Below are 20336 nucleotides of genomic sequence, written 5' to 3'. Positions count from 1 at the left end.
CAGTGATGGGAACAACATAGTCACTATTGGCCCACGCTGTAGAATTCTCAACTGCACTGTCTGTGTCTTAAGCATTCGAAAAGTGACAGCTTTTCCTGTGTGTTCCTGTCGCAACACTTTTGTGAGGAGTCCTAGGCATCGTCACCGGTCCAGGTCAATACTCGGAGTTTCGCCCTTATGCTTGGCATGCTGGGGAGAGGGAATGTCACTTGGGAAGCACTGGACGTGGAAAGCGCATGATCCTTGCCAATGCCACAACACAGCAGCGCAGCGAGACAGGGTGGAATAACAGCCGTGCAATGGGGCCAGTAAGCCAACAGTGCAGCAATGGCATCGAGGAAAATGTCAAAAACATGGAGGAAAACGAAGGTTTACGGTGGCCAGCCTTAACTGTAGAGCCACCGTGCTGTGGAGAAGCCGAGTCTCGTGACAGTGATAGTTATGGGGATGGGCACTTCCATGCAGCTGGGACCAGGGCCGCTCTGGCACCAGCGCCTGGGAAAGGGATACTGGTGGTGTATCGGATGTTGCGGGGGTACTGCGACGCCCCCTGCAACGGGAGGGGAGTGTCTGTTAGGGTGTGTCAGAAGTTGCAAGCATCGTCACATGTTACATTGTGTCACCGGCATGTCTCTCTGGACACATTGTCACGATCCACACGTTACAAGCACCGGTGCAGTTTCCTTGTAATGTGTGGTACAGTTCTTGGCATCCTTATGACAGACCCCTACAGCCTCGTTCATGATGATACATAGGGACACACTAGCAGGTCATTTGAGATAAGTCACTGTGTGCCATAAGTGAGCACCACATGCATGAAGTTTAATAGAAGCTGAGTCTAGGATTTCATGCGACTACGTCGTAAGGGGAACTACCACTTAAGCATGTACGTCTCTGCAAGATTTTTATGTAGTATAAGCTTCCAACGTGTCGGGTGTAATCGAATACAAGACAGCCAATGTGGGCAGCAGGGTGTTCTATGTATAACTTTGGCCAACTTATGATGAAAATATCGCTGTGTTGCTTCCTGCTTTCACTTGTACAAGATCATTGTTTTTTGTGATGAGCCAATTTTACACCCTGATAATTGTTGCACCTCCTTTGGGCGACTATGATGGTGCTTTGACTGGGACTAATCAGAACTTCAGCTTCCTGGAAGTGCCCAAATTTTCATGTTCTGTTATCTCCATTGATTGCTGGCTTCGCGATTAATTGCTTTATTGCTTTGCTTTGAGCTTCTTTATTGCTTTGTGCTGCGCATGTGCCGTCAAGCTGTCTCTCTCTCGTAGGGAACTAGATAACATAAGGCGGGGTGGGATGGGGTATGCGTCTTATATTTGATGTCAGTTTTTTTTTTTTTCTCTCTCTCTCTCTGACAGCAAGGGGAGCGAATTGGGGGGGTCGACATATAGGCAGCAGTAATACAGTATCATCATCATCATCATCAGCCTGACTACACCCACTGCAGGGCAAAAGCCTCTCCCATGTCTCTCCAATTAACCCTGCACTTTCTCAGTTGCCGCCACTGTATCCCCGCAAACTTCTTAATCTCATCCGCCCACCTAACTTTCTGCCGTCCCCTGCTACGTTTGCTTTCTCTTGGAATCCACTCCGTTACCCTTAAGGACCAGCGGTTATCTTGCCTTCGCATTACATGCCCTGCCCAAGCCCATTTCTTCCTCTTGATTTCAACTAAGATGTCATTAACCCGCCAGATGTCATGTATACAGTATACATTGCGTGTTATGACCTTTGTGGAGTTTTTAGGATGTGTTCACTCGTACTCGTAAAATTTTTTGCAATTTACACACCCCTTGGCTTAATTTAAAGAAAAAAAGTGATCAAATTACACGAGTAAATACGATCGGTTAAATTTCTTGTCAAAAGGGTGGATAGATGGGTTAGGTGGTGCATTCATCAAACTCTCCAGCAGTGAAGGAGATAGCGACAAAGAAAGGTCCTTTTATGTAAATGCCACATCCACTTCCACACAGTTCTGATCAGTTTTTCGCTTTTGATAAAAAAAAATGGTGACTATTCTGTGCATGCATGCCACAAACATCTGGCTATTGAGTAGGAATTATACACTCTGTCGCTGAAGAAAGTGGAAAGCATGGAAGCCATGGATGCAGTGAGGCATTGGTTTGTTGGATTTAGCAGTGTTGTGGTTATAGACGCGTTGCTTTGTGACCTCAAACGTGCACCACTGCGGACCAGAAGCTTGACCGTATCACTAAGCATCATCTGCTAGCGTAGCACTGCATTCTCACAGACACTCACCACCCACGTAGGGCCGCTGCTTTGCTTTATTGAGCTAGTTTTTTTTCCACTGGATGTGTGTAATTTCACTGACAATGTTTGCAGCAAGTCACCAGCAAAATGAAACCGTGCGTAAGCATCATGAAAAAGTCTCATATTCTGGCTTCCACGACAGTTCAGCCGCAGTTTTATCACTGCCATGCATGCAGACCACATAATGTGCAGCTCTCTCACTCAACCCAGAGTGCAACCAGGCCATGACAGCCCAGTTTCTGGAGCTAAACCTTCGCTTTTTTCTCATGGTCCTGTCATGGTCCAGTCACTTTAGTCCCACAGTTTTAATTTTTCTTTTGGCAATGGCATTTCTCCCTGCAAGAACTGCTTTAAATACAAACATTTGCACATTAAGTATTGCTATATCAACTGCTCAGGCTGATGAAGAAGCAAAGATAAACTATGTAAGGCTTAGGACACCACATATCAATGAAAAAAAAATAAAAGATGATTCATCCTTAGAAAATAATGTTAACAAAGATTGCTTTTAGAAATACGCACCAAAAGTAGTCCGCTGAATGTTCAAAACCCAAAACCAAAAAAGTCCAACTCCTTTGCATATTTTTGTTGTCTCATGAAAAAAAAAAGCATGTGGCATTAGTAGAGTAGGCATTAGTAATACTAAGTAAGATGGTCATTGCAGACTTCTCAGAGTGCATGAACTCTCTGAAGATGTCTTGAGATGGAAGCACATGTTGCATAATTCATTATTCTATTCTACCTCGTCTTGTGAGATGATGGTGCACATTTTGTTCTTCATTGTCTCTTTTGTCGCATATACTAGTCACAAAATTTTGATTATTGATAACTTTTCTTGTGTAGCATCTTATAAGATGCCCCAACTTTCAGGGTAATATGATCTGTACTCTTCTGTGAATGTAAGAAAAATGTCAGAAATTTGCAGCTTGTGTTTGATTCTCTCCCATCTTTTGCAGGTGTGGGCACACAGTTCCTGTGCATTGCTGTTGGAGTGCTTCTCATGGCCCTGCTGAGTGTGTTCAACGTGCACAACCACGGTTCCATGAACACAGCCATCTGTGTCCTTTATGCCTTGACATCCTGTAAGTTTATGCAAGACCACATTCGCAATTAAGGCACAATTTGAACCAATTGTCGCAAGTCGACACAAGGTGCCGTAAAGACACACATTTAATACAGACCCACATATAATGTGTGATGTAAATTGGGGATGAGAAAAACAAAACAAAAAAAAGTTTTCATTCATGTATGATGCGAATGAGGAAAGCTCACCGAAAGTGTTCATTTCCAGTGCACTTCACGGTTCATTTGATGACTCAATTGACACTCAACTGACATTCACAATTGACTTGCGCATCCTTCGTCACCCCGCAGCAGGGGCACACACCTCCTCGTGCCCAATGCTGGCTTGCTCCCCCTTCCGCGCTGGCATGCTTGGCCAGAGAATTTCACGGCATGATGAAAAGAGCAACTCACACTTCCCCGGCATTCGTGAGAGCCACGTGGTCCTCGGATTGTTGTAAACCAATGTGCTGCTTCCATCACATGTGCAGCGTTCCTGCTCGTATGTTGCACTGCACGCATGCACAGATCAGCTCCGGCACATGCTTGTAAGCGTATGTGCCCAGAAAGTGTCGCCGGAGTCTAGGCTTTAGCTATCGCCGTCGTCAGGCGTGTCGTCTTCTGAGAGTCCCTTGTCAGAGATATCTTTCGATTGAAACTCTTCTTTGGTACCGTTGAGCGCATTTGATATCCCGAATTTCTTTAAAGTGCGACCGACGAGCTCCTCTGATGTGCTGGCTCAAGTGGCCGCGATCTAACTGCAGATAATAGCCGGAGGGGGTCATTTCAGTCGTAACTGCAGGCTCCGGCCACCTCATCCAGTCCACTTAGCAAGTGCATCACACAATGCTGATGCTTTCGGCACCTAAGATCAATTTCCCTTTTAAAGGGACACTGAGGAAAGCACTATTAATATTTTTTTTATAGTAAAATCCGATAGTTCGTCATGTCATGGCTTTGTTGCCACTTGGCCGGCAGCGAAAGATGCATTTATTTCTAAGAAATTTGGATTCGAAGTTGAAAAAGTTTTTCCCGCCGCTCTGATTCAAACTTGGGATTCTGCTATGACGACAGAGGACTAAGAGACGTGAAACATGACGTGCGCATGACGTAGCCCAGACTCCATGATTTCTGGCGGCCAGCAGTGCGGCCTAGCAGCAGCCGAAAAGAAAGCTACCGCCGGCCGCACGTTGAAGGCATCTATCGGCTATTGCGGCCGTCGCTACAGTCGCTTTGATTACGTTTGCACTGGCGTTTTGCCAGCGTTACGATGGATCTCGTTCTCGAAGTCGTCAACGAAGTTCTCGCAAATAGACACCTTTAGCATACCGTGTACCTTGTTACCGCTAGCGGAATACCGGGAGCCCGCCTACCGCCGGAAAACAGGCACTGATTTGTCCCGATGCTTCAGGAGTGCGCGTAGCTGCCGGGCACGTGGCGCCATCTGGCGACGTCAAGGAGATTTGCGCATGCATTGGCTGCGCCTCAGTGATTCATGGCTTCTCGGTTCCTGGTGTTGCTAGAACCATTCGTTCTAGCAACACTGTTTTGTCCTATGATCTCATCACGCTTGTACTTGCGAGTTTGGCCTGTGGCGGTGATACCTGTATTTTGGTTCTTGCTCTTTTCTACATTACAAACTCTTTGTTGTCAGTATGAGTGGCGTTTTTGTAATCAGGAGCTGGTATTCTGTCGATACAAGCCAACTTCAATTTCTCCTCAGTGTCCCTTTAAAACCAGCCAAGTACTGCATTCGTGGTCCTGATATTGTGTGAGGTGTGCTGTTGTCCTGCTTCTAATAGCGGGGTTGTTGCAAGGTCATCGTGGTGAAATGTCTTCAAAATCGAAACTGCCAACCGACGTGTGCACTAGGTAGCACCTCCTCTCGCTGCAAGCATGATGGTGATAGCACTGATTAGTAAAGAGACCGGAACTGTGAATTTGGTTTGTCCCAAAGCAACTCAGGCTAAGAGGGACGGCGTAGTGAAGGGCTCCGGAAATTTCGACCACCCAAGGTTCTTGAACGCGCACTGAAATCGCACAGTACACGGGCCTCTAGAATTTCGCCTCCATCGAAATTCGGCCGCGGCGGCCGGGATCGAACCCGCGTCTTTCGGGTCAGCAGCCGAGCGCCGTAACCACTGAGCCACCGCGGCGGGGCTGTGAATTTGCGTATTATATATCCACATGTAATACGAGGCAGAAATCTGACATGCAAAAACTGAAAAATAAAACTCATTATGTATTAGGGATTTTTTTACTGTACTTTAAAGCGACACTGAGGTCAAATTTAAGTTGGCCTGTAGCGATACATTATAGTGATAATATAAAGACAGAGATGGACATCATTTTCACACCAAAGCATTTTTTTAAGCTAGCAAAGGCCAAGTAATAAAATACTGGTACCATCTCAAAATGTGACGTGCATGCACAGAAATGTAAACTAGTTGATCAGGCAGCTTAACAGTATGCAGCCTGTATTTGGCCATGCAATTTGAGCAATGAAATGAAAGCTATGAATGAAAGCCACATGACTGGCAGCTAAAAACAGCATGATGTCTAGTGAAACCTCATTAAAACCTCATTAATTTGGACTTCAGGGGACCGAAAGAAATGCTCACATTATCCAAAAGTTCAGTATGAAATGCCCCTGCCCCACACCCTGCAAAAAAAAGTTTTAAAAATATAAAAATGCAGTGAAGCTCGGTGAAGAGGCCTCGCCCTACAATCAGCGGAAAGCCTGTGCTAAGTGCACACACAGTTTCAACATGCTGGAAAGACAATGTGGACATTAGTGATAGGAGCAAATAATTGCATTGGAGCAGCAAGACTACTTCTAAAAAGGAGAAGAAGTGATTAGCTGTGCACCAGTCGGCATCCGAAAGCTGGGTTCGGATTGGTAGCAATGCGCGGCCGGTAGGCACCGTTGCCACGGTCTGTGGGAGGGGCTCAGAAGCTGAAACTACGAGGGGGTACCCAAAAGAAACCGGACTAAATTTTTTGGTCGGCAAAGGTTCTGTGAAACCGCGTTTTGACACTAGGATCGCATAGAACGAACATTCCAAAATCAGTAAGCCGAGTGCCGTCGTTGAAGGAGGTCAGACTAGTTTAGGGCAGAGTCTTAGAGTGACGACTGTTTTGTGTGAATGTCATTTTTGCAATGGCTGATTTTCGTGAACAGCGTGCGCCGGTGAAATTCTGATTTTTGCTCGGAAAAAGTTGAATGGAAACTCTTGAAATATTAAGAAAGACGTAGAAGGATGATGCTATGGGGACAACTCAAGTGTTCCTGAATCGAATCCTGAATCAAAGCAACAATCATGCCAATGGAAAACTTCAAATTCATCTCGCCTTAAGAAAGCTCGTCAGGTGAAACCAAACCTCAAAACAATGCTGATTTGTTTTTCGACGTGAGAGGAGTCGTCCATTGAGAATTTGTTCCGCAGGGTCAGACAGTTAGCCAGGCTTTCTACTTGGATGTTTTGAAAGGTTGGGCAACAGTGTGCGGTGGAAGCGGCCAGATGTGTGGCGGTCGGGTGTCTGGTTTTTCCATCATGGCAATGCCCCTGCTCACACAGCCCTGTCTCTACGACAGTTCTGGACCAAAAGTGGCATGACCCCTATTCCTCAAACCTCATACTCACCCGACCTTGCCCCGTGCTACTTTCTTTGTTTCCTAGAATGAAAAAATAGGTGAATGGAAAGCGTTTCGCCGATGTTGCTGAGGTGAAGAAAAAAACGACGGCGGCACTGTCAGGCATCACCAAAGATGAATTTAAACAATGTTTTGAAAAATGGAATGAAAGATTCGACAAGCGTATCATTGCAAGTGGGGAATACTTTGAAGGAGTTTGAAGGTCTGCGCTTAAAATGTGAACAAATAAGTTCAAAGGAAAATAAGTCCGGTTACTTTTGGGTACCCCCTCGTATGCAACCAGGTTTATGCTTTGGCCTAGTGAGAGGAGCCCATCTGTCGTCATGGCAGCCATTAACATTTATGACGGAAGTGCACAGGTTGTGATGCACCGTGCACTAGGCAGGATTTTTACAGAACCACTTTCTCTGCTGGTGAGAGTGGACTTTTCTGCATATCGTGAATGACCAAAACTGTATGATGGAGCTTTGTTAGAAGAGTTATAAAGGTGACAAGATTGATTGGAGGGTCTGCTGAGGTGCATGGGCTCCGACACCCACGGATGTGTGCCACAGGTGGTGTTGGCATTGAGTAAGTACTAACACATTATGGATGTATCAAACAGAAAACAGTGTTCTTTTGTGTTGTGATTGTTTGAAGCGGGTGGTCAGCCGTCTTGTTCTCATCACATGAGGTGTGTGTAAAAGGCCACTTGTGGACTTTCATATCAGGGCCTTTATTCCGAGTTTGTGTCATAATCGAAACCCTCACTTTTGGCCTCACCTGATTGGATGTCAGTTCGGTTGCCACTGTGAGCGGCGGCAGGATGTCATTGTGTTGCGTTTGCCACAGCTATATGTCCATCCGCCCTACTGCTCTTTGCTTAGAAATGGAATGCGGCAGAAGAAAAATTCAGCCACATTTTTAGTTGCTCATCAGATTCCACAATGAAGAGGTAAACAAAAGCTGCTTCATTCACCAAGTGGATTCAATAAATAAAAGCAATATTTCAGATAGATACTCTTTTCTGCACCGTAAAGGCCAGAGGTGTATTGAAAAAGAAAATAATGTACACATTTACACATGGCTTTGCAATGACTAATGGTGGCCACTGCAACCGCCAATTTCCGATGGTAAATGAAAAGCTAGCTTTGCACACCACTCTGTTTTTGCATTTATCTTGAGGGGAAAAAATAGCGGAGAGGAAAAGTTATGGTATGCAATTGCTAATTGCACGATGCACGCTCACTGCTGTGCTGAACCATGAAGACGCCATGACGACTTGCCATCTACAATATCGCTAAACGCAACTTCCTGCTGTGATTGGACTGTTGCACATACGGTAATTTACGTTTTCTGTTCCTTTTATGTTAGGCGTTGGAAGAGCCGCGAGATGTCACTGTCAGGCTTTTTATTTTTCTGCAATAAATAAATAAAAGGGGGGGCTAAAAAATACTTCTTGCTGTGTGTTGGGAGGCTTTGCAGATGAAGTTTTCAGAGGTTCGCCATGACATGAAGTGCACGCATGCCCATTGATGCCTGAAAACTAACTTGCCAGCTAACTCACAAGCTCAACACAGAGCCACAACACCACGGCTGTTGAGAACCATAAGGGACGCCAAAAATCCACCTCTGGCACGTCAAATGCTAAGGTATAGTGGTGCGTCACTGGCAACTGACCATCCGTGCGCATGATGAGTGAGGGTCGCGTGGCTAGACATTGTACATGATCATGATACAGAACGCTTCAACAGCTAACAGAGTTCTAGAAGAGCGAATGTGCATTTGCGCTCAGTAAACACAAGAATTTATGCTTTATTTTACATCATTCAACATACGCAAACGCAGACATGGCGATAACTCTGGTGATGGTGGTGCCGTCTGGCTTGGATGAAGTGAACAATTTCTGCAACAAACCAGTGCTCGTTAGGCCTAGGAGCTGCCGAATTGTCCATTGAAATAAAGAACAGACCAAATTATTGCCCATCCAATTTGTTAAGTGCAAGATAAAGCTTAGCGAAAGCCCCGTGCCGAGTTTATAGCCAGTTGATGAGCCGAAAAACTCAGTGACACTGATGAGTTCACTTTTAAGCTATAGGTTTTGATTCAGAGCCGCCGCCATGTTGGCTGTTAGTACATCACTGGGGTCACACACACTATGTGTGTGACATCACTGTCCTGTTTCCTCGACAATTGTCACTGCGTTCGAGCCGCCACATCTTTTTTCAGCGTTTCAGCCAATGAGGCGTGGCTGGTGTGGTCGATTATAACAGAAACTCAGAATACGGGCCCAGGTTCAAGCCTAGCTACGTCCGAATGTGATCAGTCTACGCGATAAACAACCGGCAAGAAAGCAAACACGGCACCTTTGTACTGTTTTCCAGGCACTTTACACGAGATCTTTAGATAATATGCCCACCTATTGGGGTGGTGCCACAGTCTGATTTATGAAAGCCAGCACAGTTTTTGATCACTGCTGAACATTCAGAAGTTGTCAAATATCAGTTTCTCAAATCGAATACAAACAGAATAATGGACATATTCGATTCGTTTTCGAAGCTTAGAATATTTGCACACCTCTAATGGTGTCATCGGGAAGCTCAGTGCAGCATCTATTGTTCATTAGTCACATGGTTGCAGAAACCCAACATTTTGTCTTTTCAAAAGTTCCACATGTGAAAGCTAGCAGCAGCTTTGAAAATGGTTTCAGACATGGAACGTTGCTTTTAGACGTAGAATTGCTATCGTCCTGGGTAGTTTGCCTTGATGTGAATTGTTGTGCATTGGAGCTTCTGCCTTTCCACTTTGCAGGCATTGCGGGCTTTGTGTCTTCCAAGATGTACCGCCAAATGGGAGGCACCAAGTGGGTCACCAACGTCAACTTGGTCTCGTGCCTTTTCTTCAGTGAGTATACCCTCCTTTTCCCACCTTCTGCTGCCATGGCCACGAATAGCTTAGTGTGCACATGTCAAGATAAGCTAAACTGTTGCACAAAAAATTGTTGCACAAAAAAAATAGATTGTTACCGGTCATATTGCATTTTTTCTAAGAAAGCCTTCACCAAAGGATTTTTTATGGACAGCTACCGTGCAGGTTAACGAGGTAAAAAAAAAGAAGTATGGTAAGGTATGTGGGGTTCAGTGCCCCAAAGCTGCACATGGACTAAGAGAGATGCCGTAGTGGAAGGCTCTGGATTAATTTCGACCACCTGGTGTTCTTTCACATACACTGACTTCACACATCACGCGAGTGTTTTTGTATTTCACCTCCATCGAAATGCTATGCAACGCCGTGGAAACTGCTTGGCTGCTGTTGCGCAAAATCACACCATCTCTGCTGAACCAACTTTTTTCTGTTGTTTAATGGAGAGATAATTAGATAATTATTAGCCTCCCCATTGTATCGGGATGCTGACAAATGCCACTGAGCCATTAATTAATAGCGTGCTCAGTGTCTTCGGATTAACTCCCAGTTTTCCTCCTATTTCAAAACTACTCTCTTGACCTTCTCCACCTAGTCTGCTTGACGTCTCTTTTTTCTGCTCTTTGCACAACTTTTTTTTTGCCGATGTGACTAGCCTTATGGAAGTTCTCATTAGGTCTTTATGGTGCAATTTCAATTAATCTTATGCCATTGAATTCAGAAAGACCTAAACTATGGAGCTCTGCTATTTTTTTTAAGACTGAGTCGAAACATCAAAATTTGTGGGGAATATTGTCATCTAATTAATTTCATAATTATGGTTTTTCAACATAATTGAACATTTTTTCCAATGATGTAAGAGCATATAAATAGCATAGCTTCGCATGGTAGGTCTTTGGCTACAGCTTCATTTCAGTCGGAACCAAAAATATTTGAAGTAATGGTGGGACTGCACCAACTAGAGCAGCTAATGATGATTCCTGCTGAGCTGCCAGGGTGAATTTTCAAAGGGGTTCATTGTGTTCATGGGGTACTGTCGGTGAAAACTAGCTCCTTGTTTTTTTTGAAAATTTTGATTGCATTGAGACATGTTACTGGCATCCATTATGAAAGGCAACATGAAGAAAACATGAGGACCAAAAGATACGAAGACTCACTGCATGCGCTCATTGTTTGTCTTCGTATCTTAGGTCCTTATGTTATATTCGTGCTGTTTTTTGTAATTGATTTTTACCAACTTGCCAAACCCACTCTACCGGTAACCATTAGGGTGTGGGTTCTGTAATAGCTCAAAATGATTGTTCAAAAAATTGCTGCTGCTGAATTGTGAGAGAACAAACGCAGGTTGATGACATCCTAGTTGAAATCAAGGGGAAGAAGTGGGCTTGGGCAGGGCATGCAATGCGAAGGCAAGATAACCGCTGGTCCTTAAGGGTAATGGAGTGGATTCCAAGAGAAGGCAAGTGTAGCAGGGGGCGGCAGAAAGTTAGGTGGGCAGATGAGATCAAGAAATTTGCGGGGATACAGTGGCGGCAACTAGCAAAGGACAGGGTTAATTGGAGATTCATGGGAGAGGCCTTTGCTCTGTAGTGGGCGTAGTCAGGCTGATGATGATGATGGCTTTTTGATCTTCATTTCCTTGCTTTTCTCTAAACAGTTCCCCTGTTCCTCGTGTGGAGCATCCAGAACTCCACAGCCTGGATCTACCACTCCACCCAGGCTTTGCCTGCCACAACTGTGGTCCTACTCCTGCTTGTCTGGATCTGCTGTGAGTACACACATCGATGCAAATCCCACCTTAGCGTGACCAAAGGTAACTTACGACCTAGAAAACTAAACTTCTGGCTTGCGCCAGGCGGGGCTTGAAGAGATTTTGGTTTGTGAACAACAAGTGTTCAAGCGCAGGATGAGTCTTTGGCCTCCAGTTGTGTAAATTTTTGAAGCATATGGCTATGTACGATTCCATGTTCAATTTTTTTTTGTGCTGCTTATTGTTGTTAATAATTTTTACATTGCTGAGTGTGCATGTACAGTGGGTTCTAATTTATTTAAATGCACTTATTTTGAAATTTTCATTAATTCTAACGGTCACTCTGGTATCATCCGCAATGTTATCAGGTGCATTAGAAAGACTGCCATTAATTCGATCTGTGCTCATCTCGAACCAATGTTCAGTCCCCTTTGAGTTGGAATTGAGTGTCAGCTGTAAGGAAATGCGAGCTTCGCTAAAATTCAATTTAAATGGTCCCAAATGGCGGTGAAAAAAAAAGTCGGGCATTGAATAGAATATGAGTTCTAAAAGTCTGATTGGGAGTGTTCAGTAATAAACAAATGGAAAAAATTCCCACAGTGTTGGGGGTATGGTACAGCTTGACGACAGTCATGGACGATGTGTTTGACAAAATAAAAAAAAGGGGGCAGGTTGGCGTGGCAACTGTTTGCTGTAGAATCTCGATTATACGAATCTCTAGGGGTCGCTAAGCAAATTTGTATCATCCAAAACAAATTCACATGCAGAAGCACAGGGAAGTGCATTTAAGCAAATATATTTACAGTTGATGGTCACTGCTTACTGCTCATGCGTATCGTGCAGCTGGCGATAGTGACTTCGGCAATGTGCGGGCCACATCGCACCACTCAGTTCGTGATGCATGACTGGCGGTCGCGGTGTCGGCTGCGTGTGGGCAGTGCTTAGTGATCGGAGATGTCGTCGTAGCTGCACGGGAGAGAGTTCTAAACATCTAAAATCCTGCACATTGCACACAATGCACCCGCTGCGATGGCCCAGTGGTTAAGGCACTCGTCTACCGAGCCGGAGTACCCGGGTTCAAAACTGACTGCGGCGGCCGCGTTTCAGTGGAGGTGAAACACAAAAGGCTCCTGTGTGCTGTGCGATATCAGTGCACGTTGAAGATCCCCAAGTGATCACTACCGCACCTCTTTCTTCCTTTCTTCTTTCACTCCCTTCTTTATCTCTTCCCTTACTGTGTGGTTCAGGTGTCTACTGAGACGTGCGAGGCAGTGACTGGGTCATTTCCCTTCTTCAAAACCAATTTTCAATTTTTTTTACACTGTGCACTCTTGCCGGGAATTTAACAAATTTATATTGTTGTAATTTGTTTCAATTATGATCATATCATGGAGGTTCTACTATTGCGAGCAAAGTTGTGCCCACAAAGAATTAAATGACTCGGTGGCCATAAGAGTAGCAGCTGCACTCAATGGCATCAAAGATCAGAATTGCCACTGGTGTTGGTGGCAGTGGTAAAGAACATTTGAGATAGAGTGTGGAAAGCATTGCTAAAAATCTTGTTTGTTATAGGAACTGTTTCGCAAGATTAGTCTTTCCAGAGAAATCTGTTCACGTCTCACATAGGTACTAAAATGATGAGCAGCACTGAATAGAGAACATGAGCGAAGGACAGCAGTAAAAAAAAAAAAATTATAGACGATCAGTGCAATTGATAGTTGAAGATCAGTGCAATTGATGGGGCAGAGCATGGATTAGCATTAGCCACTTCTGCTTAGCATTTAAAGTTTTGCAATTTCATCCTGGTCAGCTTGTGCACGAAAGATTGGCTTAGTGGGGTTGGTTCAATGTCACTGCACATTCAAGAGCTCCATGTGGTCACAATTACTCTAGAGTCCTCTATTACAGTTTCTTTCTTGACTTGTAGGAGAAATTCTAGAGACCCGTGTACTGTGTAATGTCAGTGCACGTTAAAGAACCCCAGGTGGTCGAAATTTCCGGAGCCCTCCACTACGGTGTCTCTCATAGCTTTAGTCGCTTTGGGACGTTAAACCCCATAAACCAACCAACCAACCAACCATCATAGCCACCTTTGGGCATTATATTGTCACGTAGTGACGGCAGTCCAGCGGTCAGGAAGACACCAGAAAGACTTGCAAATGAAGCTCTTTATTTGGGCTGACTTGCGCCCGGAAAAGAACTGAATCACTCGGCGGCGGCGTAAGCAACAAGCGTGCTCGTCGGTCGTCGAACTACGAATGCCCGCTGCTCGCGGCATCGTTCAATTTAAAGCCGCCAAGGAAACTTCGAGATAACAGGTCGAGATCATCTAGAGTAATCTGGAAACACGTAGATGCAGCTGTTCATGGCTGTGAACAATCGAGATTAGACCGGTCGCTTCTCGCGTCTCGAACAAAAATGATAACACCCCTTTTCTGCGGCCTTGCGTGAACGAACGGACGCTACAAAGATATGTGGCATTACCCCCCTCCCAAAGAAGCATCGTCTCGATGCTTTAAAATGAAAATAAACACAAAGAATGCGAACTTCGAGTCCTTTAGCGTCCATAGTAAGGTTTAAGGGCAGCGGTAAAAGCCTCAAGTCTGGCCGTGTCGTCGTCGTCGTCGTCGGGGTTGTCGTAGTCGTAGTTGTCGTCGTCGTAGGGGGTCGTCGTCGTAGGGGTCGTCGTAGTCCTCGTCGTAGTTGAGGCATAGTCTTGTGTTTTCGTCGATGGAGGATCTTAGTTCTTGCGCACAGAAGCAACCTGACCTCCAGAGGCTGCTTTATTCAGTTTAACCTTCGGGGGCTGGGGGAGCGTCCACGCACGGCGTAACCTCGGCTAGGAGATACAAAGCGCGGTGACGATGGCGACGGGGAACGTGATAGGCGGCTGGGCGGTGAGCATTCTTCCCGACGCAAAAACTCCTCGATTTCGGCCGGTCGCAGGCCGGCTCGGGGTCGTGGAGCGTCGTAAGAAAACCCTCGGATGCCCATTCTCCTGTATGGGCAGTACCCTCGGATGCCCATTCTCCTGTATGGGCAGTACCGGAGAATGTGACCGGCTTCTCCACAGTGGAAGCATAGTGGACGGCGCTGGTCGGGTGTTCTCGACTCGTTGCATTTCCTCGGCTGTGTGCGACGCTCGTAGGACGGGCGGGTTGGGGCGAGAGGGCGGCGGTCCAGTGCAGCTGGCTGAGGGCGATAGGGGCTTGGGTCCCGTCGTCGAGGTGCAGGACGGCGCACAGCTGCGGTGTAAGTCATGGCTGGGGGCTGCATAGGCTGCGTGGTGGTCGGCGTCACACCCAAGGCCTGTTGAACTTCGTCCCGGATTACGTCAGTAAGTGATGTAACCTGCGGCTGCGTTCCATTTGGCAGCAATCGTCGGAGCTCTTCTCGTACAACTTGGCGTATAACCTCCCGCAGGTTATCGTTGTTAGCGGCGTCCAGGCAGTTTGCTGAAAAAACGCATGCTGGCGCTCATATTGGCGGGCTCGGGCGTCAAGAGTTTTTTTCCATCATGGAGGCCTCTTCTATGAATTCCGCCACGGTTTTCGGTGGGTTCCGTACGAGGCCGGCAAAGAGTTGTTCTTTAACTCCTCGCATAAGCAGCTTGACCTTTTCTTCTTCCTTCATGTTCGAGTCGGCACGCCGGAAGAGACACTTCATCTCCTCAGTGTACACTGCAACGGTCTCGTTTGGGTGTTGTATGCGAGACTGTAGCAGCTGCTGGGCTCTCTCCTTTCTCACGACGTTTGTAAAAGTCTTGAGAAGCTGCTCTTTGAAGGTTTCCCAATTCTCGAGGCTGGCTTCCTCATTCTCAAACCAGACTCTTGCTGGTCCCTCCAGGGCAAAGAACACATACCTAAATTTCATGGCATCGTCCCAGTTGTTAAAGACAGCCACACGGTCGAACTGCTCCAGCCATTCTTCGGGGTCGGCACCAGGCGAAGCGTCGAAGGTTGGTGGCACCCGGGGCTGCTGCAGAATGATTGGAGTCGTCGTCTGGGGCAAGCTCATGGTGGACGTTGCTGCTGGCTTTCGCTTCCGGGAAGGGTCCGGCAGAGTCCCGAACTCAGGTGCGTCCCCTAGCAGGCGTCGGCTTGCGCGGTGGACTAGAGTCAGGTCTTGCGGTGAATGACTCAGAGGGCTGGCGTCACGACTTGTAGGGGGTGTCCGGAACATGAAAGGCTACCCAGCACCTCCACCAGATGTCACGTTGTAGTGACGGCAGTCCAGCGGTCAGGAAGGCACCAGAAAGACTTGCAAATGAAGCTCTTTATTTGGGCTGACTTGCGCCCGGAAAAGAACTGAATCACTCGGCGGCGGCGTAAGCAACAAGCGTGCTCGTCGGTCGTCGAACTACGAATGCCCGCTGCTCGCGGCATCGTTCAATTTAAAGCCGCCAAGGAAACTTCGAGATAACAGGTCGAGATCATCTAGAGTAATCTGGAAACACGTAGATGCAGCTGTTCATGGCTGTGAACAATTGAGATTAGACCGGTCGCTTCTCGCGTCTCGAACAAAAATGATAACACCCCTTTTCTGCGGCCTTGCGCGAACGAATGGACGCTACAAAGATATGTGGCAATATTGCACTTACCATAGAGGTTGTTTAGCCTGCTCAAACCATTTTTTGGTGGCAGATATACCATTTGGAAATTAATGTGTAGTGACCCTCTGAGATCTTTGGCAAACACTAACCAAGATGTGCCGATGAATCATTGCTCCACAACTTTGCTTCAAGGTTGCTATGTTGTAGCTAGAGCAGTGAGCGCAAAAAAAACTGGACCACAAATCTCACTGAAACTATCTCAGAAATGGGACTTGTTCAACTACGTCCCAATTTTTTAATGCGCTAGCATTTATGTTGTCGTCTTCAAAAAAATTTCCGGTTTCTTCATTACAAAATTTTCTGATTGGTAGACGGTCGCAGCATCATCAGCGTGCTGGAAGAAGAAAGGAGATCCGACGGCGGCATGAGGCGCGGCCAGTTAGTGCGACTCTTATGCACGGCGTGGTCACAAGGGGCAGCACCAGTAATAGGGGCCTTCTTTGTTGCTTGTTTTGCTGGAGCATCAACGGCTGCACCTGGCACAGGTGCTTGGATTTCAATGCGCATGTTACGTTCGCCTGCTTGAAACGACTCTTCTAAGTCGGAGGGACGTCCCTTTATATCTCTGTCCACATTTTGGGCTATAGTTCAACTCGAGGCGGTGTAAGTATGCTTATTAAATGGTGCTTACATATGCCTTCTCAGCGCATAGTTGCATTCAGCTGTAGCATTGAAGTTTAGGAGAAACACGGTTAATATTATGATTGAGAGCAGTCAAGTGAGCACTGTGGCACATGTGTTCCGAAGGCTGCAAAAGCACCAAATAAAAGCCTACACAGCTGCCAGTGTGTTCAAGGTGTGCTTAGTTCCAGCTGTCATATGTGTCTCATGTTGAGACACAAATTGAAGGGTGTATTAATTGGTTTCTGAATTGTGAATGCGATATAATAACCAGAGAAAACTTCGTAGTTGCTATTTCTTAATTTGATGTTGAGAGCAGTAATGTCAAACATCACAAGCAGGTCACTGATCTCGTTTAAGGAATCCGGCATCCGTCTGCTTGAATGTTTAAAATTAAACTTCAAAAACCAGCACAATTCATGTTTGGCTCTTTGGCTGAAGCACGTATACACGGTGACAAGCTTGAGCTGCATCATCACCGAGCGAACGCCTTCGGTGCCCTTGGTTTTCTTAAAGCTGCTCCGCAGCTGTTCGGTTTCATGTTACTGCGCGCTGCTGGAAATTAGACACCTCGTCGAAATCGAGGGAGATGGGCTCTCATTTGATTATTCAAAGGCTGGCTGTTTTAACCAAAATCGTTTTTCACATTTGGCCCCTCAGCTTTCAGCTGTGCAAGCTTTCTCAAATTGCACGACTTGCTGCTGACAGATCTTTTTTGTTTGCTGAATTGTTGTTCCCTCATTGAAACGCAGCAATTTACGAGATGCGCTGTTAAGTCTACTTTGTGCTGAGCACATGGGATGTGGTGCAGTTGCATTTCATCGATGGTGAGCTTGTACGCCTCAGGCTTTGCTGCATGATTTCGAGAAATGCTTCGGCTGACATAATGATGTCGATACTATTATTTTCGCAACTGTAGTCATGTGACAACGGTTGGTACAGAGAATGGGCTTTCGGCGCGCTTCCAGACAAGTTCCCTCTCTGGGAGTGCTGAGGAATAATACGTGCTCCTTGCAGGTCATGTAGCCACTATTCCAGACAGGTACATTGAACTTCTTGTCCCATGTTAAGACAAAATTATGCATTCCTTGCAGTAGTCAAATGTGCAAAAAATTCAAGACAGTGGATTAAAGCATGCTTCAGCAGTCGCAGATGAAGAGAATAAATGAGACGGTCCTGCACATCGTAGTACACCTGTATGCTGAGCTACCAGTCAGTCGGTCAGGGATTGCTATCGTCGGCACGATGTCACGAAACAGCTCTTTAATTAGCCAGACGAAAAAACAAACGTACTGTGCGATGTTAGTGCTCGTTAAAGAACCCCAGGTGGTCGAAATTTCCGGAGCCCTCCACTACAGCGTCCCTCATAGCCTAAGTCGCTTTGGGACGTTAAACCCCAATAAATCAAATAAATCAAATCAAACAAATGACTGCATGCACCTCCGATGGCCACTCCAAGGCATTGAAAAGGCAAGTGCTGCATGTCATGATGTGTTGGTGACGTTTCTTGGGGTAGAAATCGAAGTATTTGGACAGTTAGTAGTATGAAAGCTTCTACCTGCTCAGAATTGGGTGGTTAAATAAATAAAGAAGGCACATATAAAGTTTGGGATGTTTGAATGCTGTCTGAGGTTGCAAATGTTCTGTGCGTATGCTGCTGCTTCACAGGACAGCACACAGAATTGGTGGAGAGGATAGCCCCCTGAACACATGCTGCCCCTAGCAGCGGTGCTCATTTCCGATCACAATAAGTGACCACTTTCCCGCCTCAGCGTGGCCGCACCGCCAAATTTGAAAATATGAAGACTAGAATGTTCTGGTACCTTTTGATGGAAATTTTTGGGGCTGGACCAACTGCTGAATGCTTTCGCATCTTCTTCTTCTTGAAGAATGTGGTTAAGGAGGCCAGAAGTTTTACGGCTTATGTACCAGCCAAAGTTGAATCACTAGTGCACAACCTGCACTTTTCTTTTTTTTTTAGGACATGTTCAGAAGTTAGAAATCTTTTTTTTTTAGGACATGTTCAGAAGTTAGAAATAACGATGTAGGCTCAGGGTCATTCAGTCTGTGCACTGGCCTTTCTTTTCACTTCAGGTGGCTACCCACTGACCCTGATGGGGGGCATCCTGGGCAAGAACTGTGCCGGCCCCTTTGAGGCCCCCTGCCGAGCAAAGCTGATTGCACGGGGGGTGCCACCAGTGCCCTGGTACCATTCGCTGCCCATCCACTGCTTTGTGGGCGGATTCCTGCCTTTCAGGTGAGGAAGAGGCGCCTGTGCATTGAGCATTTGTGCCTTGTTGGCTTCGCTTTCCATGTCCTCCATTTTCAGGCTGATGGGCTCTTTGGTAACTCACTGTGTTACATCTACAGTGCGAATGGGGGGACGAAGTTGGCAGGCAAAAACTATGTCATTACCTTTTGTATTGGTTTTTTCCTGTTGTAGTATGTATTACTTTACTTTATGTTTGCAATGTTTTGAAGTTGCACCTCACAGGTGATGGGCCTTTGTTAAGCGTGTTAAAGGACATTTGGTTGTAAACGTGCCGCGATGTATCGTTGACATAACAACCTAAATGCAAATAGAAATGTAGTGGTGAGAAACGGGTGACGCAAATTGAGGGGGAAGTTTTAACTTTGCCCCCGCAGTGCCATCTCGGTGGAGCTGTACTACATCTTCTCGACGGTGTGGGGCCGGGAGCAGTACACCCTGTACGGCATCCTGCTGGTGGTGGCCATGATCCTGTTCAGCGTGACAGCCAGCATAGCGGTGGTGCTCACCTACTTCCAGCTCTCCTCCGAGGACTACCACTGGTGGTGGAAGGCCATCTGCACGGGAGGGTGGGTACTCAGCCAGACACCCCCTCTGGGCCCTTTCCCCCACAGAGCAAAAGTACAGGGCAGTCTCATCAGTTCAGACTTGCTGCTTGTTCCAACTGATGATTTCGTCCCATCAACGTCAAGTGTATTAAAAAGACTCCTTTTAATTCAAAGTCTTCATAATCTGAATTATATAGAGTCATTTCGCATGCAGGAGAGCAAGCTTCCATCATGCACATGTGCGGGAAGGTGATTAGGTTGCGTGACAGAAAGCAGACACTGATGAAGATGCCAGCTCGGTTCCAGCTTGCTGCACAACAAGCAAGCTCCCCATGCTGCACCTATGAGAGCTGCAAAGATGCGAACTGCTGCATTTCCTTCAGTCTAAAGTGCACCTTTGTTTTTCTACGAATTGAGGTCCAAAACTTGCTTACAGTAAGAATTGAACACAAAACCAGAAGTCCCATTAGCAACACTGGTGAGGGCCTGTTAGTGACGGAGGGCATGTTTGTATACTGCACTCTGTGTGTTTGGTATCTTTTTAGTTTTCTTGTGATTATCAGAAATGGTACCTAGGATGCATTGTTTTCATTGAGAAAGCTTCTTTAATAGCAGAGTTATTCCAC

The 20336-nt window shown here is 46.2% G+C and overlaps 1 protein-coding gene across 1 annotated transcript in view; it reads left to right on the top strand.

Annotated features, from left to right (window-relative positions):
* Window positions 1-20336, top strand: part of LOC149371365 (transmembrane 9 superfamily member 1-like) — a 92458-nt gene that overhangs the window by 63641 nt on the left and 8481 nt on the right. Inside the window, exons 9-13 of the mRNA XM_089565529.1 lie at window positions 3249-3374; window positions 9800-9892; window positions 11568-11678; window positions 18988-19150; window positions 19540-19731. Of these exons, the coding sequence (XP_089421655.1) occupies window positions 3249-3374; window positions 9800-9892; window positions 11568-11678; window positions 18988-19150; window positions 19540-19731 (685 nt within the window). The remainder of the gene's footprint in view (window positions 1-3248; window positions 3375-9799; window positions 9893-11567; window positions 11679-18987; window positions 19151-19539; window positions 19732-20336) is intronic.

Source organism: Amblyomma mixtum, chromosome 1, assembly GCF_055824585.1.
Source record: "Amblyomma mixtum isolate Tamu chromosome 1, ASM5582458v1, whole genome shotgun sequence".
Taxonomy (NCBI): Eukaryota; Metazoa; Arthropoda; class Arachnida; order Ixodida; family Ixodidae; genus Amblyomma; species Amblyomma mixtum.
The sequence above is the reverse complement of the archived record's forward strand: the minus strand, read 5'-3'. Positions and strand labels throughout refer to the sequence as shown.